The 20,622-nt window shown below is 43.0% G+C and overlaps 1 protein-coding gene across 1 annotated transcript in view; it reads left to right on the plus strand.

Annotated features, from left to right (window-relative positions):
* The window catches only part of ppfia2 (PTPRF interacting protein alpha 2), a 118,210-nt gene that overhangs the window by 67,766 nt on the left and 29,822 nt on the right, over positions 1-20,622 (plus strand). The window contains 3 exon segments of the mRNA XM_034526840.1: positions 13,283-13,384; positions 16,398-16,562; positions 17,443-17,517. Coding sequence (XP_034382731.1) covers positions 13,283-13,384; positions 16,398-16,562; positions 17,443-17,517 — 342 coding nt within the window.

A 20,622-nucleotide genomic window follows, 5' to 3' on the forward strand; every position in this document is an offset into this window, starting at 1 on the left:
TAATATGAAAACATCACAACATAAAAACCTTCCTTCTAAACCGCTCTCCATCCAACAAATACAGATTTATATGACATGCATAAATAAAGCTGAAAACTAGAATACATTGCATACGAAATGAATCCAGATGAATAAAAAGAAATGTTAAACCATTTTTCTTGCACAACAATATGGTGTGTTTGTCTAATGACAATTGTAAGTCACTCCAATACTTATAGACAGATAGCAAATTGAGGGGTTATACAATCCCCCTTTTGTTGGCAAAATAACCAAAATGCCTCATTTTTTGAACCTGTTATCCTCCACTGGGCACGATGCGACCGTCAGAGCCGATCGCTGCCCACCTACTGTAGTTCTTGAGGTCCCAGTAGCATCCCAGAAGCCACTCTCACGGCGCCGTGTATTGATTTAGCAAAAGATCATGGTTTGGGTTCAAATTAGTACTTTTGTTAAGGTTGGGGAAAGCTTTGTTTTGGGGCAAAAATGTCTTAGTTACTCTTCGGTTGTAGCTTATGGGGAGATCGTGGTCGAGAATAAATCTGTGTCATCAATAAAGGTAAAGGAGGTCACGTGTGCTTGAGTAAAGACAGTGAGTTTTTAGAACAATGGGGCAGTGCAACGCTCATGCTGGCTGATGTTCTCCATGCCACTGTTTTGCAGTGTGCATTGTGTTGGATACAGATGTCGCTCAGTGTCATCTAAACCCTCTCAGAATTCAAGAGCTTTCTGTCTCAGTATTCTTTCAAATTTATTGTATTATTAAGTATTATTGAAACCGGTTTCAAGTGCTTTCCTGTCATATTTTCCCTCGACAGTGCATTCCTGCAGCATATCGGGCCTTTCTTTACCCTTGACGTGACCCCCGCCGCACACATTAAGATGCGACTAGGGAGCCTCTGCGCTCGCGTCCAGAGTGGATGCTGTCGTTGCGCCTTCCTTTCTGTATTCTGGTCTGATGAACACCAGATGCTGCATGCTGAAATATCACCTCGCAGGCATAGAAATGCAGTTATTTATTGACGGGTGTCTCACCAGCGTGTGATGCGTGAGATTTATCTGCCTGTGAGATTTTTCGCCCTGTCTTGCTTGTCGTGTAGCACTCACAGAGGACCTCGTTCTCATACCTCCCCTTCAGTTTTTAGCTGATAAAATAAAAGAGCCAGAGAGAGATTTATGTGTTTTCGTAGTTCATACATTTTCTTCAGTTGTCGACAATTAAATGAATCGGCAACTATTTTAATAATCAATTGATCAGTTTGATTAATGTAAGTCACAGTTTCTTAATTGTGATTATTTTCTGGTTTCTTTACTCTATGACAGTAAACTAAATATATTTGAGGTGTGGACTCAAACAAGACATTTGTCATCTTGATCAGCTTTATAGACCAAATGAGTGGTGTATATATATATATATATATATATATATATATATATATATATTCAAGAGATGAATTGACAATGAAGTTAGTTGCAGCCCTACTTTCTTCGTTGATTTAGATGTAGACTTACTGCAAAAGGCTAAATAGTACTGTTACGGATGACGTAAAAGTGGACAGGATTAAATAAGTGTGTTATGTGCTGCAGAAGTTTTCACCTTAAAATATTCCAGCAACTTATGTGAGATATATACATACAGATATAAACAAACAAACCACATTAACCTGCCACGTACAAGTGAGGGAGTTGTGTCTTGCAGCATGTGAGTTGGCGTGATGGATGCTTCTTGTAACGGGACACCTGGCCCAGAAACTCCGGCAAGCAGGCAAAGCAAAAACATCTGGCCGCCGAGCCGCCGAGGATCTCAGGGACATTAGCCTCCCGAGGACAGTTCCCTCGGTCTGTGCACCCCCAACACATCCTCTGTTCAGTGTGTATGCGTGCTGCATGTTGGAGTGCATGCAGCGTCTTCCCCTTCCCCGCTTCCTGTCAGTCCGGAACGGGCAGAGGGTCGTTCCAAATTCGAAACCGTTTCATTTTTCTAACGAGAATAAAAAAACACGACCACACCTTTTGAGTCATCGATCAAACTTAAAGGCATGCACACGGAGTGCATGTTCGTCACCTGCGAGTTGGTTGTGGTCAGAAAGGATTGCCGGTCTCATGTAAAACTCTCGCGAGAGTTCATGTTTTCAAGCGTTTACGTTAACACTCTTCTCTCCACGTTGGCATCGTGGACCCTCCAAAAAAAAACGATTGCTCATTCACGTACAAGAGAGGGAATTGTTTAGATCAGTGTGTGGCTCCCTTAATGCAGGCTGACTCTCGGGTGGTCTGCTTCATGCTACAGACCTTTTATAAAAGGCCAGAGATTCACAGCACCAGGCCTTCAACACTAATTCATTTTGAACAGCGCTGGAGGCCATTTGACTTTCAGTGTTTACCTGCAGAGAGACGGAGAGAAACGTGGAGGAAATACTGGTGTTGGAGAGAGTGTGTGTAACAGCATGTCTCCTCCTGTTATCTTCGCGGACAATCGAATATGGACATGTACTTCCACCCAAGCAGAGCTGATTGAATATGCATCAAGGTATCTTCTTATTTTTTGTCCTTCTCAAATCCTGTTGTTAGTGTTTTTTTTTTTTTAAGGAGCGGCCATGAAAACCTTCTCATCCTGACCTTTTAAAAGCCGACGCTGCAAGACAGCATGGATGATACAGGAGTATTTTGGCAGGGTTCGGCGATGCTATGAAGGGCTATTTCTGCGTCGGGGGCCCGCGGGGCGCCTCGGATACCATCTCGCCATCGCGTCCACGACTATGAGTTTCATTCGTGTCCATATAATTCATGTGGGAGCCCTGTGAACTGTGCAGGAGAGAAGGCTGGAGGAGAGCGATAACGACGCCTGCACGAAGACGGCTCAGATGACCAGAGAAGACAAGAGCAGGAAACGTATTAGATGGTTTTGATGATGACCTTAAAGGCACCAACCCTCTAAGGCTTCTGACCACTGGTTCTCCAATTTCCCTTACATACTGCACCATATGAGCTGACACTAAATACTATGAGTAATACTACTTATATATGTGGAGGCGTCATTTGGATCATGTTGAAGTACCTCTAGTTCCATCGAGACATGCATTTAGTCTTTATTTGGCAAAGGTTTTGAGTTATCTTTCTGTTATATATATTTTTTTTGTCACCACCATAAAATGGAGGCTTTCTTCTAGATTCAACAGAAACATCTTCTTCCATAAGTATCTCTGTTAATCAGGGATCCACAAACCACATGTTCAATAGTTGTATAGGGACCAAAGACCCTAAGAATAGGACGTAGTCCCCGTCACCCATTGGTTTATGGACTACGGTTTTGAAGCATCGAGTCCGGCATTTTGGCGGTTGGCATCAGTTCTTTTTGCCACGAGAGAGGGCGGAGCTAAGTACAACTGAAGTACTGGATGAGACCTTCTTTGATGCACAGAGGGTGTTTTGTTTACCAGGGCTGTCACTAGACGTTATCTGCATGAACGGGGATTGAATCATCAACGCTCCGAAGCCTGCCACCTCTCTCCCTACTGTAATCTTTGCAAATCCCAACACTTGTCTGATGAATTTTTCCAAATGTGGCATCTCGCCGGGCACCAAACAGCTCAGTTGCTCGCTTGGTTATCTGCCTAACTAAAATTGTCGCACTTATCTGGCAACCGGCCTTTGATTTACAATACTACACTGAAGCTCGTTTTCTGTGGCTTTGCATCTATGCAGTGTCCAATTTATCAGCTGTTGGAACAGCAATGTGTTTTGTTGTTTCTTTTAATAGATTTGTCACATTTCAGGCGCCTGTTGCCGTGGCTCAGTGGACCTCCGCTCAGAGTGGAGCCTCTCATTATACCTCTGAACAAACAGGAAAGCAGAAGTAGTTGTCCAGCAGATTGACAGAACATACAATATTGTTGCTTAATATCATTTATATTAAAACACACTCAGTCTTCTTGCATAGTTTTCAAATGTGAACTTTTTCTTTCGTTATTAAAGTAGGCGGAGAGCGTACTAAAAAAATATTTCTGCATGCATGACTGAGAATGCTCAGCAGTTTAAGGAATTGGTCCATTTATGCTTTTTCATGGTGAAAGACATCTCTTGTGAACGCAAGATTTTAAAGTGGTGCTTTTGTGCGATTCTTTGTGGAGAAACTCCGTTTTACAGATTGATTAGTCGACAGTGTATTGTACTACAGTGCATGTGCTATTATGTTGAAAACCTTTTGAAAATGCAGACCTGTAATTAAAGGCAGTGAAAAAAAAGAAAAGGAAAGCATACGGTTGAAAGGGTTAATTTGTGATTACAATAACAGTGAGTTGCAGGACTAGACAAGACAACAATCCTATTTAGCATTTACACTAGAGTAAGAGGACACGGGGGTCGTCAGCCATGGGAATCATCTCTTCCTGCATGTATGAGGCGAACAACAGTCACAGCACATCAACCGCGAGCCGGCCTGCTGCTGTTGTGTCCCTGAAGAAAGAAAAAAAACAATTTGTCCCCTTTTTAGAGCGTTGCGCTCTCCATGGGTAATAGATGATGGATGGTCTGACATTTCCGGCCATGCTTTGTTTGGGTGTTTCACAGCGATGTGCAGCTCCGTTGCTGCCTGGATGCCCGGCATCATTGGGACCAAATGAAAAGAGCGTGACAGAACATTACATTACAGGCATGCTGCCCGTCCCTGACCTTTTTAATATGGGCACAGTATCACCATGCATTGCGGTGGCAGGGAGCCATACGTTGGAGCTGAGTGACATGTAACGGGGAAGGGGATGTCTGTGGGATATTTGCTTTCGTAGCCTCGCTCTCATTTCCCCAATGAAAGCCAAGTAATCCATCTCGAGATGAGGCCCGTGGCTTCTTTACCTTGACTTTGCCCTCTGCACAGAGTCCTCTTATATGTAAGAAGAGCTCCTCTGCGGTGACATCCCTTGTTGTTCGCTGACCACAATATTGCTCTGGATTTCAAGAACCTTAACAGACATCGAAAACTGGAAGTCTCCTGGGTTGTTTGTATAGGTTTCTGTTTTTGGCATGATTCTGAATTATTTCAACTTAGATATACTGGTTTAATGTCAGTTTTGTGTGATGATTTGGTGTGACTACAATACCCATGAGCCTCAGCAACTTTGTTGTTTGCTTAATAAAAGAAGCTATAGACAAAACTGGAGAAAGTTCAGGGGGCTTTTTTTATTTGTTATACATTGCCTCAGGTGCTGAATTCATCTCACATTGTACCAAACCTTTGCCTTTTTACTAAAGAACCTGATGTTTTCTTATGCAAGGCACTCATCTTTTGTACGGATGATTCAACCAGGAGAAATTCATGTCCATTCAGTTTTCAGCGGAGTTCAAAGGGATCAAAATTAGTTACTAGGCGCTCGAAGGGCGGTAAATTGTCAGGCTGTAATTTCCACTATCAGATTTATGACTTGGCCTCAGGGGGCCTTTACAGCATAGAGACGACCCCTCTTACCTTGCCAGCTAAAGGTTATTGTAAATCACACCCCTCCTTCCCCCCAACACCATCAAACTCTCTCACACAAACACCCTCACTGACCTTTCATTTCCCCTTTTTTTTCCCCTGCTGGACATGTCCGCTTCACTTTCCCTGAAATAATCATCTCCCATCTACAAGTGGATGTTGTGTTTCCTCTGCTCCCATTAAAGACAAGTGACCAGACCCCCGCTGCCCTGATATGGCATCACAACAGGGTCATGCAAAGTGCATTCAGGACAACCGCTCATTGTCCTCTCCGAGAACGGGCTCTTTTGTCTCTTCAAGCGCATTTGTTAAGAAAGTTTGACTGTCCAATTCCAAAAGTAATCACAGGCAATCAAGCTGCATAAAATCAATGTATTATTCAACCGACAAAGTTCACTGGTTTCCTTTTATTCATGAATGGTTCTTTTTCAGTTCATGGATAATTGTGAATGATTCATTTCTGCTTGCTCCATTATGCATAAATGGGAAGAGCCATTAGATTTTATGTGGATTTTTGTGGAGGACAGACAAAGACATAGAAAACCAGACAGGCATGTTGCTTTACCAAGTTGATTGTGTTACTGCGTTGGAAAATCAATGAAAATCAAATCTAGTTTGATGTTTTGACAGTAGAACTCTACAGCTTCTCTGTATCTACATCACATCATCCTGCCGTGTGCTCTTTGCTTTGAGCAGCTCTTAGAAGTTGTGATGGCTTTACAACCGGCCTCCTTCTCTTCGGGGGAATAAAAGGAAGAGTGAACTCACAAACACTGGACTATTCATGTACCGCGCAAAGGTAAAAGCAGTAGTTGGATCGTTGAGTGGAGTCGGCGGACGTCCTCGCTGTTACTATGACAGATACACGGATGAAAGGCAACGACATGGTTCCTGAAAAGGCTCCATTGATAGAGGCGCGCCGGCTGCTGTTGTAACACTTGTCCTCCACCTTCAACTCACCGGCACGTCGCCGCGAAGGGGAAGAGACGCTCGCTCAGCGCCGGATAACCTTCTTGAGAATGAGCTGACTCTTGTGTACAGCGGTCCTCAAGGTCCCTCTGGCTCCTCGATGTCCCATCTAGAGTCTCTGTGACCGATCCTACTTCATCAGCAAGATGTAGGCCAAGAATCCAGCTGGCACTGGTCCTGAATGGTGCTGTTGTCATGTGATCCATGGAATGGAGGTGCGTTCTCTTTGTAACCAACATTCTGTAAAAACCTTTCAAACTACTTGAAGTGACTCTATGAACAAACCTTTCAAATCACATTCCTAATGCCAGCCCCTCCTTTTAATACATGCGCTAACTACTATACAGGATTCTTTGATTGCTGGTACAATCCTTTTATGAAACCTTTCAGTGTTCTACGTAGAACCCAACATCCATAGGTTCCACCCAGATCCCCTAATGAAACGGTTCTATTACCTTCCAAGGGTGATATCAACAACCCACTCAGGATGTTCTACCAGATAACCCTTTTATAATCAAAGGGTTTCATCTAGAACCCACCCAGGATGTTCTTCTGAAAACCCTTTAATATTCTAAAGGTTTCATCTAGAACCCACCTAGGATGTACAGAGAACCCTTTAATATTCCAAAGGTTTCATCTAGAACCCACCCAGGATGTTCTTCCGAAAACCTTTTAATATTCTAAAGAGTTCATCTAGAACCCACCCAGGCTGTTCTTCTGAAAATCCTTTTAATATTCTAAGGGTTTTATCTAGAACCCACCCAGGATGTTCTTCCGAAAACTCTTTAATATTCCAAAGGTTTCATCTAGATCTACAGAGAACCCTTTTATATCCCAAGGGTTTCATAGAACCCACCCAGAGTTTCTCATAAGGGTTCTTAAGCAGGAGTTGATGTATTTCAGCACAAACATGGTTCACAATCCCATTTTTTTTAGGGATCAGGGGGATGGCAGGATTTTTTTTTTTTGTTACACCAATGCTTTCAAAAGTCATTGAGGAACCTTTTCTTCCAAAAAAAATCATCTTTTGAATGAAAATTGTTTTTGGTGGAAGTGTGATACTGCATGGGTCGTGAATAAAACGTATTGGTTTAAAACATTGGGTTAATATTGGTTCGTTAAGACAAAAGGTCTTTCTCAGCCACTATTTAACAACCTGCAGGTTTTCATTTATCTAATTTGAATGCTCAGGCGTGATTGTAGTGATATTATTCCACTTCAGTGCAGCATCACTGTCTTGCATGTGTAGACACGTGCAGCGCTTGTATTAATAGCAGGAGGCTCATCTCATCATTTATTTATAACCACCCTCTGTCCTGTCCTCCCTTTGGTCTCTCACACTGTAAATATAACACAGTTTTATCAAATATTAAAGAGCTACATCACAGCGGAGCTTTCTGAAACTGCGATGTGGTAATTGAATGCACAAATGTCACAATAAGGCTTCTGTTTGGGAAAGTCCCAGATAATTAGAGTCACGGTGCATTCACAAAGAGCTCTTTTGTTGGTGCCATGAAGGTTGTCAGACTTTGTCTATTTCATTCTCCAGAAGAGTCACTAAAGGTTAAACTCTGCACTCTTACCGGCTCGTTTTCAATCTCATTTCACTCGTTTTTTTTTTTTTTTTTTACGGCTTCAGAGAATCTGCTGTTTGAGTCGGATGACGCTCTTCGTCCATCTCTTAACCAAAAGGTTCCCGAGGCTTCGCTGAATAGCGTTATCACACATAATTGATGTTTCTTCCAAGCGGCTCTCCGCGTTTCACTCGGTGAATCAGCTCGCCGTCGATCACAACCACCACATCGCATCGTCTCCTGAGAGTAATGCGCAATCGCCGGGGTTTGTTTTTTAGTCCGGAAGCATGTAGGAGCTCAACCACAAATTCATTTTTCGTTGTCGTTGTTGTTTTTTAAGCGGGTCATTTTGCAGACAAGTGAGGCCCACTCGGGGAGGAAGCCTGGTCCACCATCTCATTTAGAGTTTACCTTCTAGGTAGACACACACACACACACACACACACACACACACTACCTGACAGATTGCACCACAGCCCATCCGTGTGATTCTTATACTTCCTTTGATTGGACTATAAAATATAGCTTTAAAAAATGGCCTCGAGCATTTGCATCGAGGAATGTCAGCACAACCCTCTCCAGTTCCCCTGAGGGTCCCACCAACACTCTAGTGTGTGTGTGTGTGTGTGTGTGTGTGTGTGTGTGTGTGTACTGTACATGACCCACTACCTCAGCTCGAACCAAAGCAGAAAGTTGAAAGTCCACTTATCTGATGCGCTGGCGCGCAATCCCCAGCATGTGCATCTTCACCTTTTTTAAAAATGTATAAACTAGGACTCTTCTCCCCTCCGTGTGCTCAGTGCGTCGTGTGTTCACCACGGAGCATTCAGCCACTCGCTTCCCTGGCAGCGTTATGACAATAACAATTCACCAGGTTGCTGTTTTCCTTGAGAGACGGACGAACAAAATAAATATCTTTGAATGGAAACAAAACTTCCATTTGCCGCATGTACGATGTTGTGAATAATTCAGTGCGGCCAGGATTCCCTTTAAGCAACTCTGGTTAAGCATTAGTTACACCTCATGTGGTCTCTTTTATTTTTTTATATATTTATGTTTGTGTAACCATGTGTTTGAAACTGCCACGGGAATGAGTGAGACAACGAGTTTCCCTGTCAACATAATGAGAATGCAGTTTAGTTGCATGGGAAAATCATTTTCAGGAGACATTTTTAATGTGTTTGTACCACATGTGGCTTCATACACCGACTAGCTGACAGGACATGGACAAGTTAATTAAAATGGGTGTCAGCAGGCTAAGTTTAGTGCCAGGAGGACATGTGCCAAATGAGCTAACACTCCCACCGACACGCAGTTTATTTCTCCTCTTGCATCCGTAACAACGTTAGTGTGTGCGGGGGAAAGATAATTCAGAGCAGATATTTCGTGCGGCCTTAAGGAAGATGCCGTCTTACAAACACGTCCTCACTCCTGGGGTCGTAGCCTTTTCTTTAACTCCGCTCTAAGAGAAAGGATTGCTCTGAGATGGCTGCTTTGAAGAAGAAGAGGAGAGAGAGAGAGAGAGAGAGAGGGAGAGAGGGAGAGGGAGAGGGGGGGGGGAGGGAGTAAACTGTGGACTGTTGCTGAGGAAGTTGAAGCTTACCGACACTGTCGGAGCGCAGTGGAGGGGTAAAGCAGTAAAGCAAATGATGCAATTTGCAGGAGGGCTTTTTCTTAAGAGGAGGTGACTATGATTAGCTACAGTCCTCTGGGAGGAAGATTTATGAGCTCTAAGCTGCTTTTTGTTTTGTCCCTGACCTACTGCACAAACCAAGTTTGGGAAAAAAACACACTGAGGCCAAAGAGGTATTGTGTTCTATAATGAGGCAAGAGACAAACCCGATTATTTCAGAGATGATTTGACGTAGAATGGATGTGTTATGATCACTGTGAGGATTATTTGGGGAAATATACTAGATATTTAGCAAAAGAATTATATAAATATGGTGATATACAATGTAAATAAAGCAATATGCACATATTTCCTTTCTGGCTGCTTGCACCCATCAAAGTGTGAAGTTGTTTGGCTAAACGTGTAAATATAAATATGCGTAAGCCAGTCATACATAAATATATAGGCAGAGAGACAGACATTCCTTCCTTCATAGTTAAGTCTAGAAGAATATAAATAAATCATGAAACGCCTACAATCTCGCCATCTGATTTTACAATATATGTAATATCTTTCCTTCTTTTGTTCTGTGTTCTGGTCCATTTTAGGTCAACCCTCCATAGAGATGACTTTGGTTACCACGCCAACACTTTTTCTCCTTATCTCCTGTTGCTATGGTAACAGCTGGGTTGTAACAGTTGACCTGATCCTCCTCTGCAGGTGATTTAGTCGTTAACTCAGCGGGCCTTAACGTACAATAGACACTAATGTTCTGACAGTTTAACCTTTGGCTTCTTGACTTCAGTGGACCAGTTACACAATCAGGTTTTTATTGGCCTCAGCGATGTCAAAACCAGTCATATGATATCGTAATCTGACGAGTAAACAGCAGGATAATCATAGGTTGAAGTTTTCCAACACAAAAGCTATTCTCCCTCCCCTGTTGAATTGGATCCAATGAGCTTCTACATGTGCATCTAATAAACTGCTTGATGATAATTTATTATGCGATAATTAAATCGTGATCACGAGAGAACGCGGATGGGTAGATTTCGTTATGATCTGGAAATATGCGGCCATGAAAACGTTAACCTCCGCGGCGACCGACTCTGGGCCTCCACGTTTGTGTAACTGCTTTCACGCCTTCCAGCCCGCCGCGATCAGAAAGCTGCAACGGCAGCCTGCAGGCAATCCAGAGATTTAGAGACGCCGAGAGATCCCAAAGCATCTGATCCCGATCATCGCGGATTAATCGGCGGTCCCGGCAGAGTGCAGGTCCACTAAAGATCTGAGACGAGCGCGACCGAAGCCTGCAGCTCTGGGATTTCACAATCGTTCCTCCCGTGAGGGAGAGAGCTGTTCCTCTGCTCACGCTGCATGTTAGGATCACCTTTGATGACAGACGTAAATCCACTGGGCTTTCTGGAAGCCTTTCGCTCTTAATAAGGAGTGAGTCAGTAGTAATTCTGGGACTTTCACGGTGTCTTTGTTGAGCAGGATGTGTTGCTCTATAAGGTCTATAAGGATTTGTGAGCATCACTGTAGGTTGGAGAAACAATAGCGTCACTCCCCCCTGGAGTTTGTAAGTCATTGTCCTCGTCCCCTGAAGGCAGATTCTGAATCACAATATGTGTTCGTATAGATGGATCACTAGTGTGACAGCTGTTGAGAAAATATCCGAAAATACTGAAAGAAAATGCAAGTTCCCAGAACCAGTGGTGACGTCTTGTAATTGCTTGTTTTGTCCGAAAACCCTAAAATATTGAATTTTCAAATAATAAAACGGGACAAGGGCAACTTTTTTTTTTGATAGAAATTACTCAACATTTATTCGAATGGGCGACAGTGAATCTTTTGTCAATCGATGCGTTAGTCCGCGAGTAATATTTTTCCGGATAGCATTGAGCAAAATGAAAATTAAAAAATGAGTTTGTGAATCAACACAAGTGAGTTTGCGTGTTTGTGTTTTTACAAGCCGTCAAAAGAGTGATGACCTTTTAGTGTGACCTCTAAGCTTCAGCAAAAACGTCCTAAATGGAGATAAAGCGTCTCTTCTCCTCTTGTGGAGCACCCTCTTTTCTTCTTCTCTCCCTTTTACTTTTCTTTTTCTTTTTTTTTCATCTCTTCATCTTTAGATTAGATTAGATTACATTAGAAAACGTTATTAATCCCCAGTGGATGAATGAAACTCATTTGCCACCAAACATTCATACGGACAACAATAGATAGAGTCCACAGAACACAACAGACTAGTAACACACTGCAAGGAACAAACAAAACCAGAAGATGCCCCATAAAACATGACCATCAGAAAGATGCTAAATCTAAATCTAAAAACACCTAAAGGTGTTCATTAAAAAACGCTTTCTTCCCTTCCTTTTCACCTCTGTTTCCTCATCCATCTTCTCCTCCTCCTTGTTCTTCATGTTATCCGCCTCTTCTTCTTTCTTCCCTTCCTTTTATTCTAAGACTCCTTTGTCTTTTTCGTGCCGTGTTTCCTCCTACTTCATTTTCTCTCTTTTTCTCTTCCTTGCTTCTTCTTCTTATTTTTCTTCTTCTTCCTCTTCCTTCTTCCTTCTTCTCGCCCCTTGTCTTTCCCGTCTCTTCTACTCCCACCACCTTTTTTTCCTCTTCCTTCTTATCCTGCTTCTCCTCCACCTTTTTCTCCCTCTTGATTATTCATAGTAGTTGTAGTACCACATTTCATGAATAACCGACCCCCTAATTTTCCCCCCATCTTGAAGTCTTCGGTCTAATCTGCCGCGTATTATTTCTGCACGTGAAAAATATGTGTTTGACTATAAAAGTGCAATCTGCCGTCCTGATGCAGCTCCATCTCACACAGCAGCCACCCAGTCTGTCACCTCAGTGTTGTGGTACGACTCGGTCACACCTGGTTCATTGTGCCGGCACCGCTGGACACATCTGTCCCACGTCAACCATCCAATCATGTCCCACTAATTGAACAGTTAAATGGGCCTTTGTTCAGAGATGGGTTTTTGGCATGGCTGAGCCTGTATGGAATACCTGTATGAGATAAACAAGGTCAAAAATAGCATTAAAATAATCATATTTTATATGCTTCGGATGAGGAACTGTACATTCGTTTTTTACACACTAGTTGTTGGTCGTTAGCCTGATTTTGTTGCAGTTGCTTTTGATTTGTTTTCACTGTGCGTCAGTTTGACAGTTTGAAGTCTTCAATAGAAGAGATGACATTGTGCTCGAGCTTCTTGTTGATCGGAATTATATATATTAATGTCAACATATGTTGCATCCCTTATTTACATATTTCCTGAACAGTTCTTGTCTATTTCAGCAGCTTTGTGACTTTATTTGTATTTGAGTACAAGGGAATAAGTTAGTATTATTATATTATATTAGCTGCTGCAAGATATTGGAGGAAATTAGCTTATTGACGATTCTATTAGTATCGGCGTTAAAGGCAGCCGATAAATAAAAGCTTTTTATCTTATTTCTATATTTATGTCATTTTGGCCATTTTAAAAGGGATTTTGCTCATAAGTGGACCGCAAGTACCACAAAAAAAACGTTATTGGATTTTCTTCTATGTTTGAAAAGTATGTTTATTGTATAATAAAAGCATATATTTAGCTGTGTGAAGCTGACCGTGATCTCTTTCTTCCTGGTGTTGCTCAGGAGTTCGCCGCACTGACCAAGGAGCTGAACGCCTGCAGGGAGCAGCTGCTGGAGAAGGATGAGGAGATCTCGGAGCTCAAAGCCGAGAGGAACAACACCAGGGTGAGGGGCCGTCTTTTAAAACATCTCAACTCATCTGATCATAGTTTTGTTTCATCTGTATGTACTACGAAAATCCTCCGAAGCATTCGGTGGCCAAAGGGATTAAACCCGTCAGTCAATTTCAACCGGAAAATGTATGACGATGCTTGAATTTGCAAGTTTCTCAAACTCCCCCCCCCAATTTTCCCCGTGAGCTGCAGAGAGCCTGCTGCACACTGCGATAGTCAGCGTCCCGAGGAAGCCTCAGCTATCTGTGTGTGTGTGTGTGTGTGTGTGTGTGTGTGTGTGTGTGTGTGTGTGTGTGTGTGTGTGTGTGTGTGTGTGTGTGTGTGTGTGTGTGTGTGTGTGTGTGTGTGTGTGTGTGTGTGTGTGTGTGTGTGTGTGTGTGTGTGTGTGTGTGCGGTTTTAAGGCTGCCGGAGCACTGAAGCAACCGTGCGCACTGTCTGTTTCCAATGCAGACACACCTCATTAGCTCCACACATTTCGCCTGAGCATTTTTGCACTTACTTCCCATGGATGGCTGCTCAACAGTAGAACTAGGTCCAAATGGCACCGGGGCCCCGCAGTGTCCAGGTCAAAGTGTTTGGTGGGGGCGGGGGGGGGTAAAAACAACGAAAGACATTAGAGTATCGGATTGATTCTATGGAGCTGACGGCCTGTATCTTCAATATAAAAAAAACATTTCCTTTTTTTAAAGCAGTAAGCGCACTCTGCTGTCGACAGATAAGACTCTGTTTTCCATCCCCGCTGCTGATTAAGTGTGGATTCTCAGTCTTGCACTATCTGTCTCTGGGTGGAGGCTGAATATTTTAGCACAACAAGCAGCTGAGACAAAACAGAAAGGAGGAGAGGTGAGACGCAGGAGACGCGGGGGGAGGGGGGGGGGGGGGGGGGGGGGGGGGGGGGGCAAAAGTAATTTTCTCTCTCTCACTTTATTATCACCTTGAATCTTCCCGTAGGCAATTACCACCGCGCTTTTATAATCACGCTTGCTGTAGTTGCTGGCAGGGTTTTACAGTTCATAATTAGATATTTGAAGCCATGTGCAGGCAGTGGGTGGACCGAGGGGCCGACAAGTCGTGTGGTGGCAGTAGAGAGACGTGTTGGTTGTTTTCCGATGAGCGTCGCAACTGAAAAGACGTGCATGTAAATAACAGAGAAGCAGGAGGACACTGAGATTCACCCTCAGTGGGCAGTAGATGTACTACAGTAGATGTACTACAGTAGATGGTGTGCTTACACACACTCCGACAGGACCACCCACTCCTGCGGAAATTCACTAAGTGCTTAAATATCAATTTTTTTATATTTTTTTAAATAAGACACATTGTTTTTTTTCAGACAATGGTGACAAAATACTGTGAATCGTCTCCCTTTCGCTCTTAAAGTTGATGCTGTTTCCCATAGCAACAGATACAAACCATATGCTGGAAGCTCTGAGTGCACGTTAGCGATTACGTTTGGATTAGAGAGGGCTATTGTTATAATTTTTAATTGATTTGGAACTATATATAAAGGAATACTGGGCGCAGACTTAAAAGGAATGGTGCAACTTTTTGGTGGAAATAGACATATTTGCTTTCTGGCAAGGAGTTTCATATGCCGCGACAACCAGCAGCCAGTTAGCTTAGCTTAGCACAAAGACTGGAAACGGGGGGAAACAGCTAGCCTGGCTCCGGAGTTAACTAGATTAATTTGATTGTTAAATGAACAAATTCTGGCAGCTAACTAAGACCTGCACTTAATGAATTCATTTTCATTAACATAAACCAAGATGAATATATAAAAACATATATTGGATTAATAGTTGGATTTAGTTGTCAATTCAAACTCCCATTCGCCTGTTGAGCTCTCCTTCATCTTCATCACTTGCATGCTCTGTTTTCTTAAATTACATTTTATAAACTCTTGAATAATTAGATTATATCATGCAAGTAAGGAAGACAATGCAGGCCCCTTTTTTTTTGGTTGACCACATGTTACATTTATTCCAGCTGCAGCTTTTGGCCCTCAACGAGAGACGTTTAGACGAAGGCGTCAGGAGGTCATTGATCCTTATCTCGGATGTAATATTATGTCCTTGGACAATTTTCCGAGAGGCAATGAAGTGTTGAGATCTGCATCACCACCCAAACGGCTCCAGTGTTTCCATGATCTGGCACCAATGCTTCACGAGGGGAAATGAAAGAAGATGATCCCGTACGCCGATCTCAAACATTAATGAATCATGTTTTTATCTCTGCAGCCAGAACTGGTGCTCTCTCTCTCTACCAGTATCCTGGTTGTTTACTCCTATTGTTGTTGTTGTGTAGATTTCCTCAGTCAGCCCCCCCCCTTCTCCCCCTCCCCCCCAGCTCTGCAACTCATCCTGTCTGTCGTTGTGAAGCAAGTCTGCTGGCAGTTGACTTGACACACTACCTACCGAGCAGCCCAGATTAGCATAATCCATCCTGGGCTCTGCTGGAAGAATTGCAGTCGCTTGCATCGTTCATATCTCTACTGTAAAAAAAAAAAACGGCACAAAATACGCAGCAAATTACCTTGTTAAAATAAAACGTACTACTGTCAATGAAGGGAAAAAAACTCAGATAAATATAATTAACTATTTATAAAAATGTGGATGATGATGATGATGATGGTAATTCAATGTTAACTAATTATAATGCGAACGATTATGTTCACTCTAGAACCACTTCTGTGGAGCACTTTTTTTATTATTTAAATGCCGGTCTCGTTATGTTGTAGATTTGCCTTTTTTTTTTTTTTTAAGGTCGAGCAAGACGAAAGAATACAGTAACTCAACGTTTGTTGTTCCGGCGCTTGCAGAAATGCTTCAGTAAATTGAGGAGGAACGAAAGCTGAGGGTCTTTTCTCATTTGGACTCGTTCACATTGTCCCCGCATGTCACCAGCTCTTGCCTTAATTATGCTGCTGTGAGGTGTTTTTAAATGTTCCAATGATAATGATGATGATGATGATGATGATGATGACTTCGACCGTGTGTCCCTCCAGCTACTGCTGGAGCATCTGGAGTGCCTGGTGTCCAGACACGAGCGGTCGCTCCGCATGACGGTGGTCAAGCGGCAGGCTCAGTCTCCTTCGGGAGTCTCCAGTGAAGTCGAGGTCCTCAAAGCGCTCAAGTCCTTGTTCGAGCACCACAAAGCTCTCGATGAGAAGGTGAGTCTCCGCGAGAGCGCCACTTTCATCTCAGAGTGTCCGCCCTGAGCGGTATCGGGGAACATCAGTGTGGCAGCTGCACCGTGGCGGTTTATGTTTGTAATACAAACTATGATTAAGTATCGAGTGTACACGTTTGAATCCGTTTAGCAGATTTCCATGGATTCTCTAAATGTAGAAAAGTAGATCAGCGGCTCGTGAGATCCCCGTTCATGAGGCTGGCCGTCCAACCTAATATGCAACCATGTCATTAAATGCTCAATGTTATATTTTCGATCATTTCCAAAGTATGTGTGTAATCATTGAGACGGTGACATATTTGGTCATCTGTGTTTTCCTGGAAACGTTTGTTCGTTTTAGTCCCAACTAGTGTTTCTCCAGCCTCCTCACAGCCTGCTAATGTATGACCTTTGACCCCTGTGTGTGATATCACCACCGCCTCTGTAATCCATTCATCCTCTCCTCTAAAAGCCTCTAAAGTATTGGGCATGGGCAGGGGGGAGGGGTGGAGGAGATCCCAAATCGGACCCCGGCCTAACTTCTAATCCTCCTCGACCTCCTCTGAGATCTGGCGGTCACCCCTTCCACCTCAGTCCTAGAAGAAGGCGAGCACACTCTGAGGAGGAGAGCGTCGTAGGAGGGGAATCTCCTCCCAGCAACGGATGCTTTAAAAGCAATAAAGTGTTTTTGTGAGGCTGAGGGAGGAAAAGAGGACCGCTTGTTCCGCTGCACAAGTGGGGCATCGTTAACCCTTTGATTGCTTTTGGCTGACATTTAAAGAGGGAGCGCAACAATCTTTAAGACTTTAAGTCCAGCTCAGTGCGAGTCAATAAGAGAGGAGCTCTACAGACTCGTGATGTTTCTTTTCTTTTCTGTTCAGGTACGAGAGAGACTACGGGTGTCACTGGAGAGGGTGTCGGCCTTGGAGGAGGAGCTCACAGCAGCCAATCAGGAGGTAAGAGCTGCCGCAGCTACTATGTCAAACATAATGAACGTTGTTATGTATTTGAGTCTTCTTCGTGTTGTATCGTATCCTCAATCGCGATGGATGGATAACACAGATTAATTGAAGTCTTCTACCAGGTTTCATTCTAAAATGGAGAATTTAAATAATTTGGAGAAATAGTGAGACAAATACACGTCTTGTTAGTTAAAGTAATCGTACTCAAAGTAAGTCAAGCAAACTACTGTGAATACTGGCAATACAAACACTTTTAGAATTAATAAACGTATATCGTATCATGATGCAGTTTACCAGATGTACTGCAGATGTACTTGGTCAGCAGTTTTACTGTCAGAATCAGGTGACATGTGCTTGAATGCATGTGAAAGGTCTGCAAATATACAGCTCATATTTACTATTAAATAAAAGCAGGCAGGTTTAAAAATACTTAAATATTGAACGTGTGTCACCAAAGAAAGATTAAAAAGTATCAAAAACAGAAACCATCGATGTACTACGTCAGATAAATAAGAACAACATGCAAAAGACACGAAAATACATGTACATACAAGTTCAAAGTAAGCCTGATGAAGAAAAACGTTTAAAAAACACATAATATAAAGTCAGGAAACTAGAAACCGTAAAGTCCATATCCCCCACTCACAGAACACCACTTCACAGACATGCCAGTCTGACACCCGGGCCTGGAATAAAAGTCGGGGAGGAGAAGATGAAGGGAGAGGGGAGTGAAGAGGAGAAGGGAGAAATGTTGGGAGGCGTGTGAAGTGGGTGACAGACGGGCGAGAGGAGGAAAACCCCCAAAAAAGAGCGAGATAGAGACGGCAGGTGGGACGTAGAGGCAGGTGTGTGTGTGCGCGCGTGTGTGTATGTGACAAGGTCGAGCTGCTTGTGGTCGCAATCTAACATTAGATTGAATATTTTTTTCCGTTTACAGCTTTGGGATAAAGTCTGCATTTTTTAAAACTGTAAAGTCTTTTGTCAGACACGCGTCACGTCGCACAGCCAAGGTTACAGTCCATCTGCCTCGTAAACGGTGAACACGCCACTCGTCAGCGCGGCGGACAGATGAGTGATTGGACCTTGATTGACGGTTAGAGCTGCTTTTGCAGAATAGAAATGTCCACGCCGCCGAGGCTCCGGGGAGGCGGGCGGTGCCGGCAGCTGGCGAGAGCGGTAATTGATTTGTGATGGAGGTCTGGTACGAGGACCCCCCCCCCCCTTGCGGGTTCGGACAACGTGGCCGCGCCAGATGAAATCAGCGGCCTTTGATCTCATGGACTTGCAGGTGGTCGCACGCTGCTTACCGCTGGTGATTGTAATTATGGAACAGACTGCGTTGGCATTTATGTGAGAATAAATTTCAGTCGTTTCATGTTTATTTATCGTGGACAATAGACATGCATCAACACCGGGACACATTTGGAGAAAGAAATGTATATAAAATATACATATATGGCAAATTCTAAAGGAACTAAATAAATGTTAGATGTTCAGAAAGGAGTAGGCAGAAGTAAATACATATAAGGTATTACCTTTTTCAATTAAAATTATAATAAGGAACTTATTGTTTAACACATAAATAATGATCTTATATATAATAATATATAAAACATCAGTAATGAGTCACAATCCAGAGAGACGACTCCCCTTCCTCATGCCTTTTCCTTTTTCAAACACAAACGTCTTGTCATCAAGTCATTTTTAGTTATTGTTGAGTTTGATTTCCTATATTTAATATGAATTTATAACAAAGATATGCGTAACAAAATAAGCACAAATCAAACTAAAAGTCCAGAAAAACCTCTTTAAATGCTCAGTTTGATTGACAGTGTCCTCTCACTGTGAGCAAACGACCCCTTTAACTGTCATGAAATTGGTTTTATGTTTATGTTTTTTTATGTTTCCCAGCCAAGTGAGAAGAGCACAGAACAAACAAACAGGCAGAAATCGTTCTAGAATCGTGAAATAAACAAAACTGTTTGCTTGAGATGTTCATGGGAAACCCTTGAGACAAATCCAATACATCGTTTTGCTTTTAAGACTCAATAACAGAACATAGCTTGATAACTTAAAGGAGGTCTGCCTTGGGACCAGTCAAGTCGAGGTAAGATCGAGAGGCTTTGTCGGAGGAAACATAGTCTTTGCAAAAGCAGTCCCGAGGTACCGCAGGTAGTGAACTCAGGTAGGCCCTGTATTTTGTATTTATTCAATTCAGTTTATTTTGTATAGCCCAATATCACAAATTACGAATTTGCCTCAGAGGGCTTTACAATCTGTACACATGCGACATCCCTGACCTTTGACCTCACATCGGATCAGGAAAAACTCCCAAGAAATAGAAAAAACCCTTTCACAGGGAAAAAAAGGGAAGAAACCTTCAGGAGAGCAACAGAGGAGGATCCCTCTCCCCGGATGGACAGGGGGCGTTAGCGTTTGATCCCTCGGCCAAATAAATTACAGGCAATCTCAGAATAATGGAAGCGAAACATACGGAGGCACAATCGTGGCCTCGTTAAAAATAATGACCAGAAATGTTGTGCGGTCGCTGTGCGCGACAGCGAAGAAGAAGCCGAGCTGTTTGCTCGATGAAGTCTGAGGCCGGGAATCGTCCTCCACTGCCCTCTGACCCTAACCCGCTGTCAACAAATCCTGACATCAGCTGACTCTCGCTTCGATGCGGCTGAGGACGGGTTGGGTTTTGAGTTTGAACCAGATCACGTCAAAGTCACTTGAGAGCATCTTTTGTTTTAAGCGACACGCTTTTTATCCATCGTCCCGAATGTTTTTTTCCTCCGATGTTTCATTCGCAGTAAATAACGCCGAGAAAAAAATGCACATTTTCTCTCACTTCCCACGTCCCATTTATTTGTCCCGTATAAAGATAACCTTGCAGTGTTGTCATTTTGTTTTGATGCAAACTGTATGCGCACTTTAGATTATATTGCGCACTCCAGACTGCCTGGAAATTGATATCACCCACACAAAAAAAAAAGTCTGAATAATAATTTCCTAGGTTATTGAGAGATCAGAGCATTTCCAAAGCTTCTGAATAGCCGGCGTGATGCATCCTCAATCTCATCGTGCTAACAGCACTGG

The sequence above is a fragment of the Cyclopterus lumpus genome, chromosome 23, assembly GCF_009769545.1.
Source record: "Cyclopterus lumpus isolate fCycLum1 chromosome 23, fCycLum1.pri, whole genome shotgun sequence".
NCBI classification, from domain to species: domain Eukaryota; kingdom Metazoa; phylum Chordata; class Actinopteri; order Perciformes; family Cyclopteridae; genus Cyclopterus; species Cyclopterus lumpus.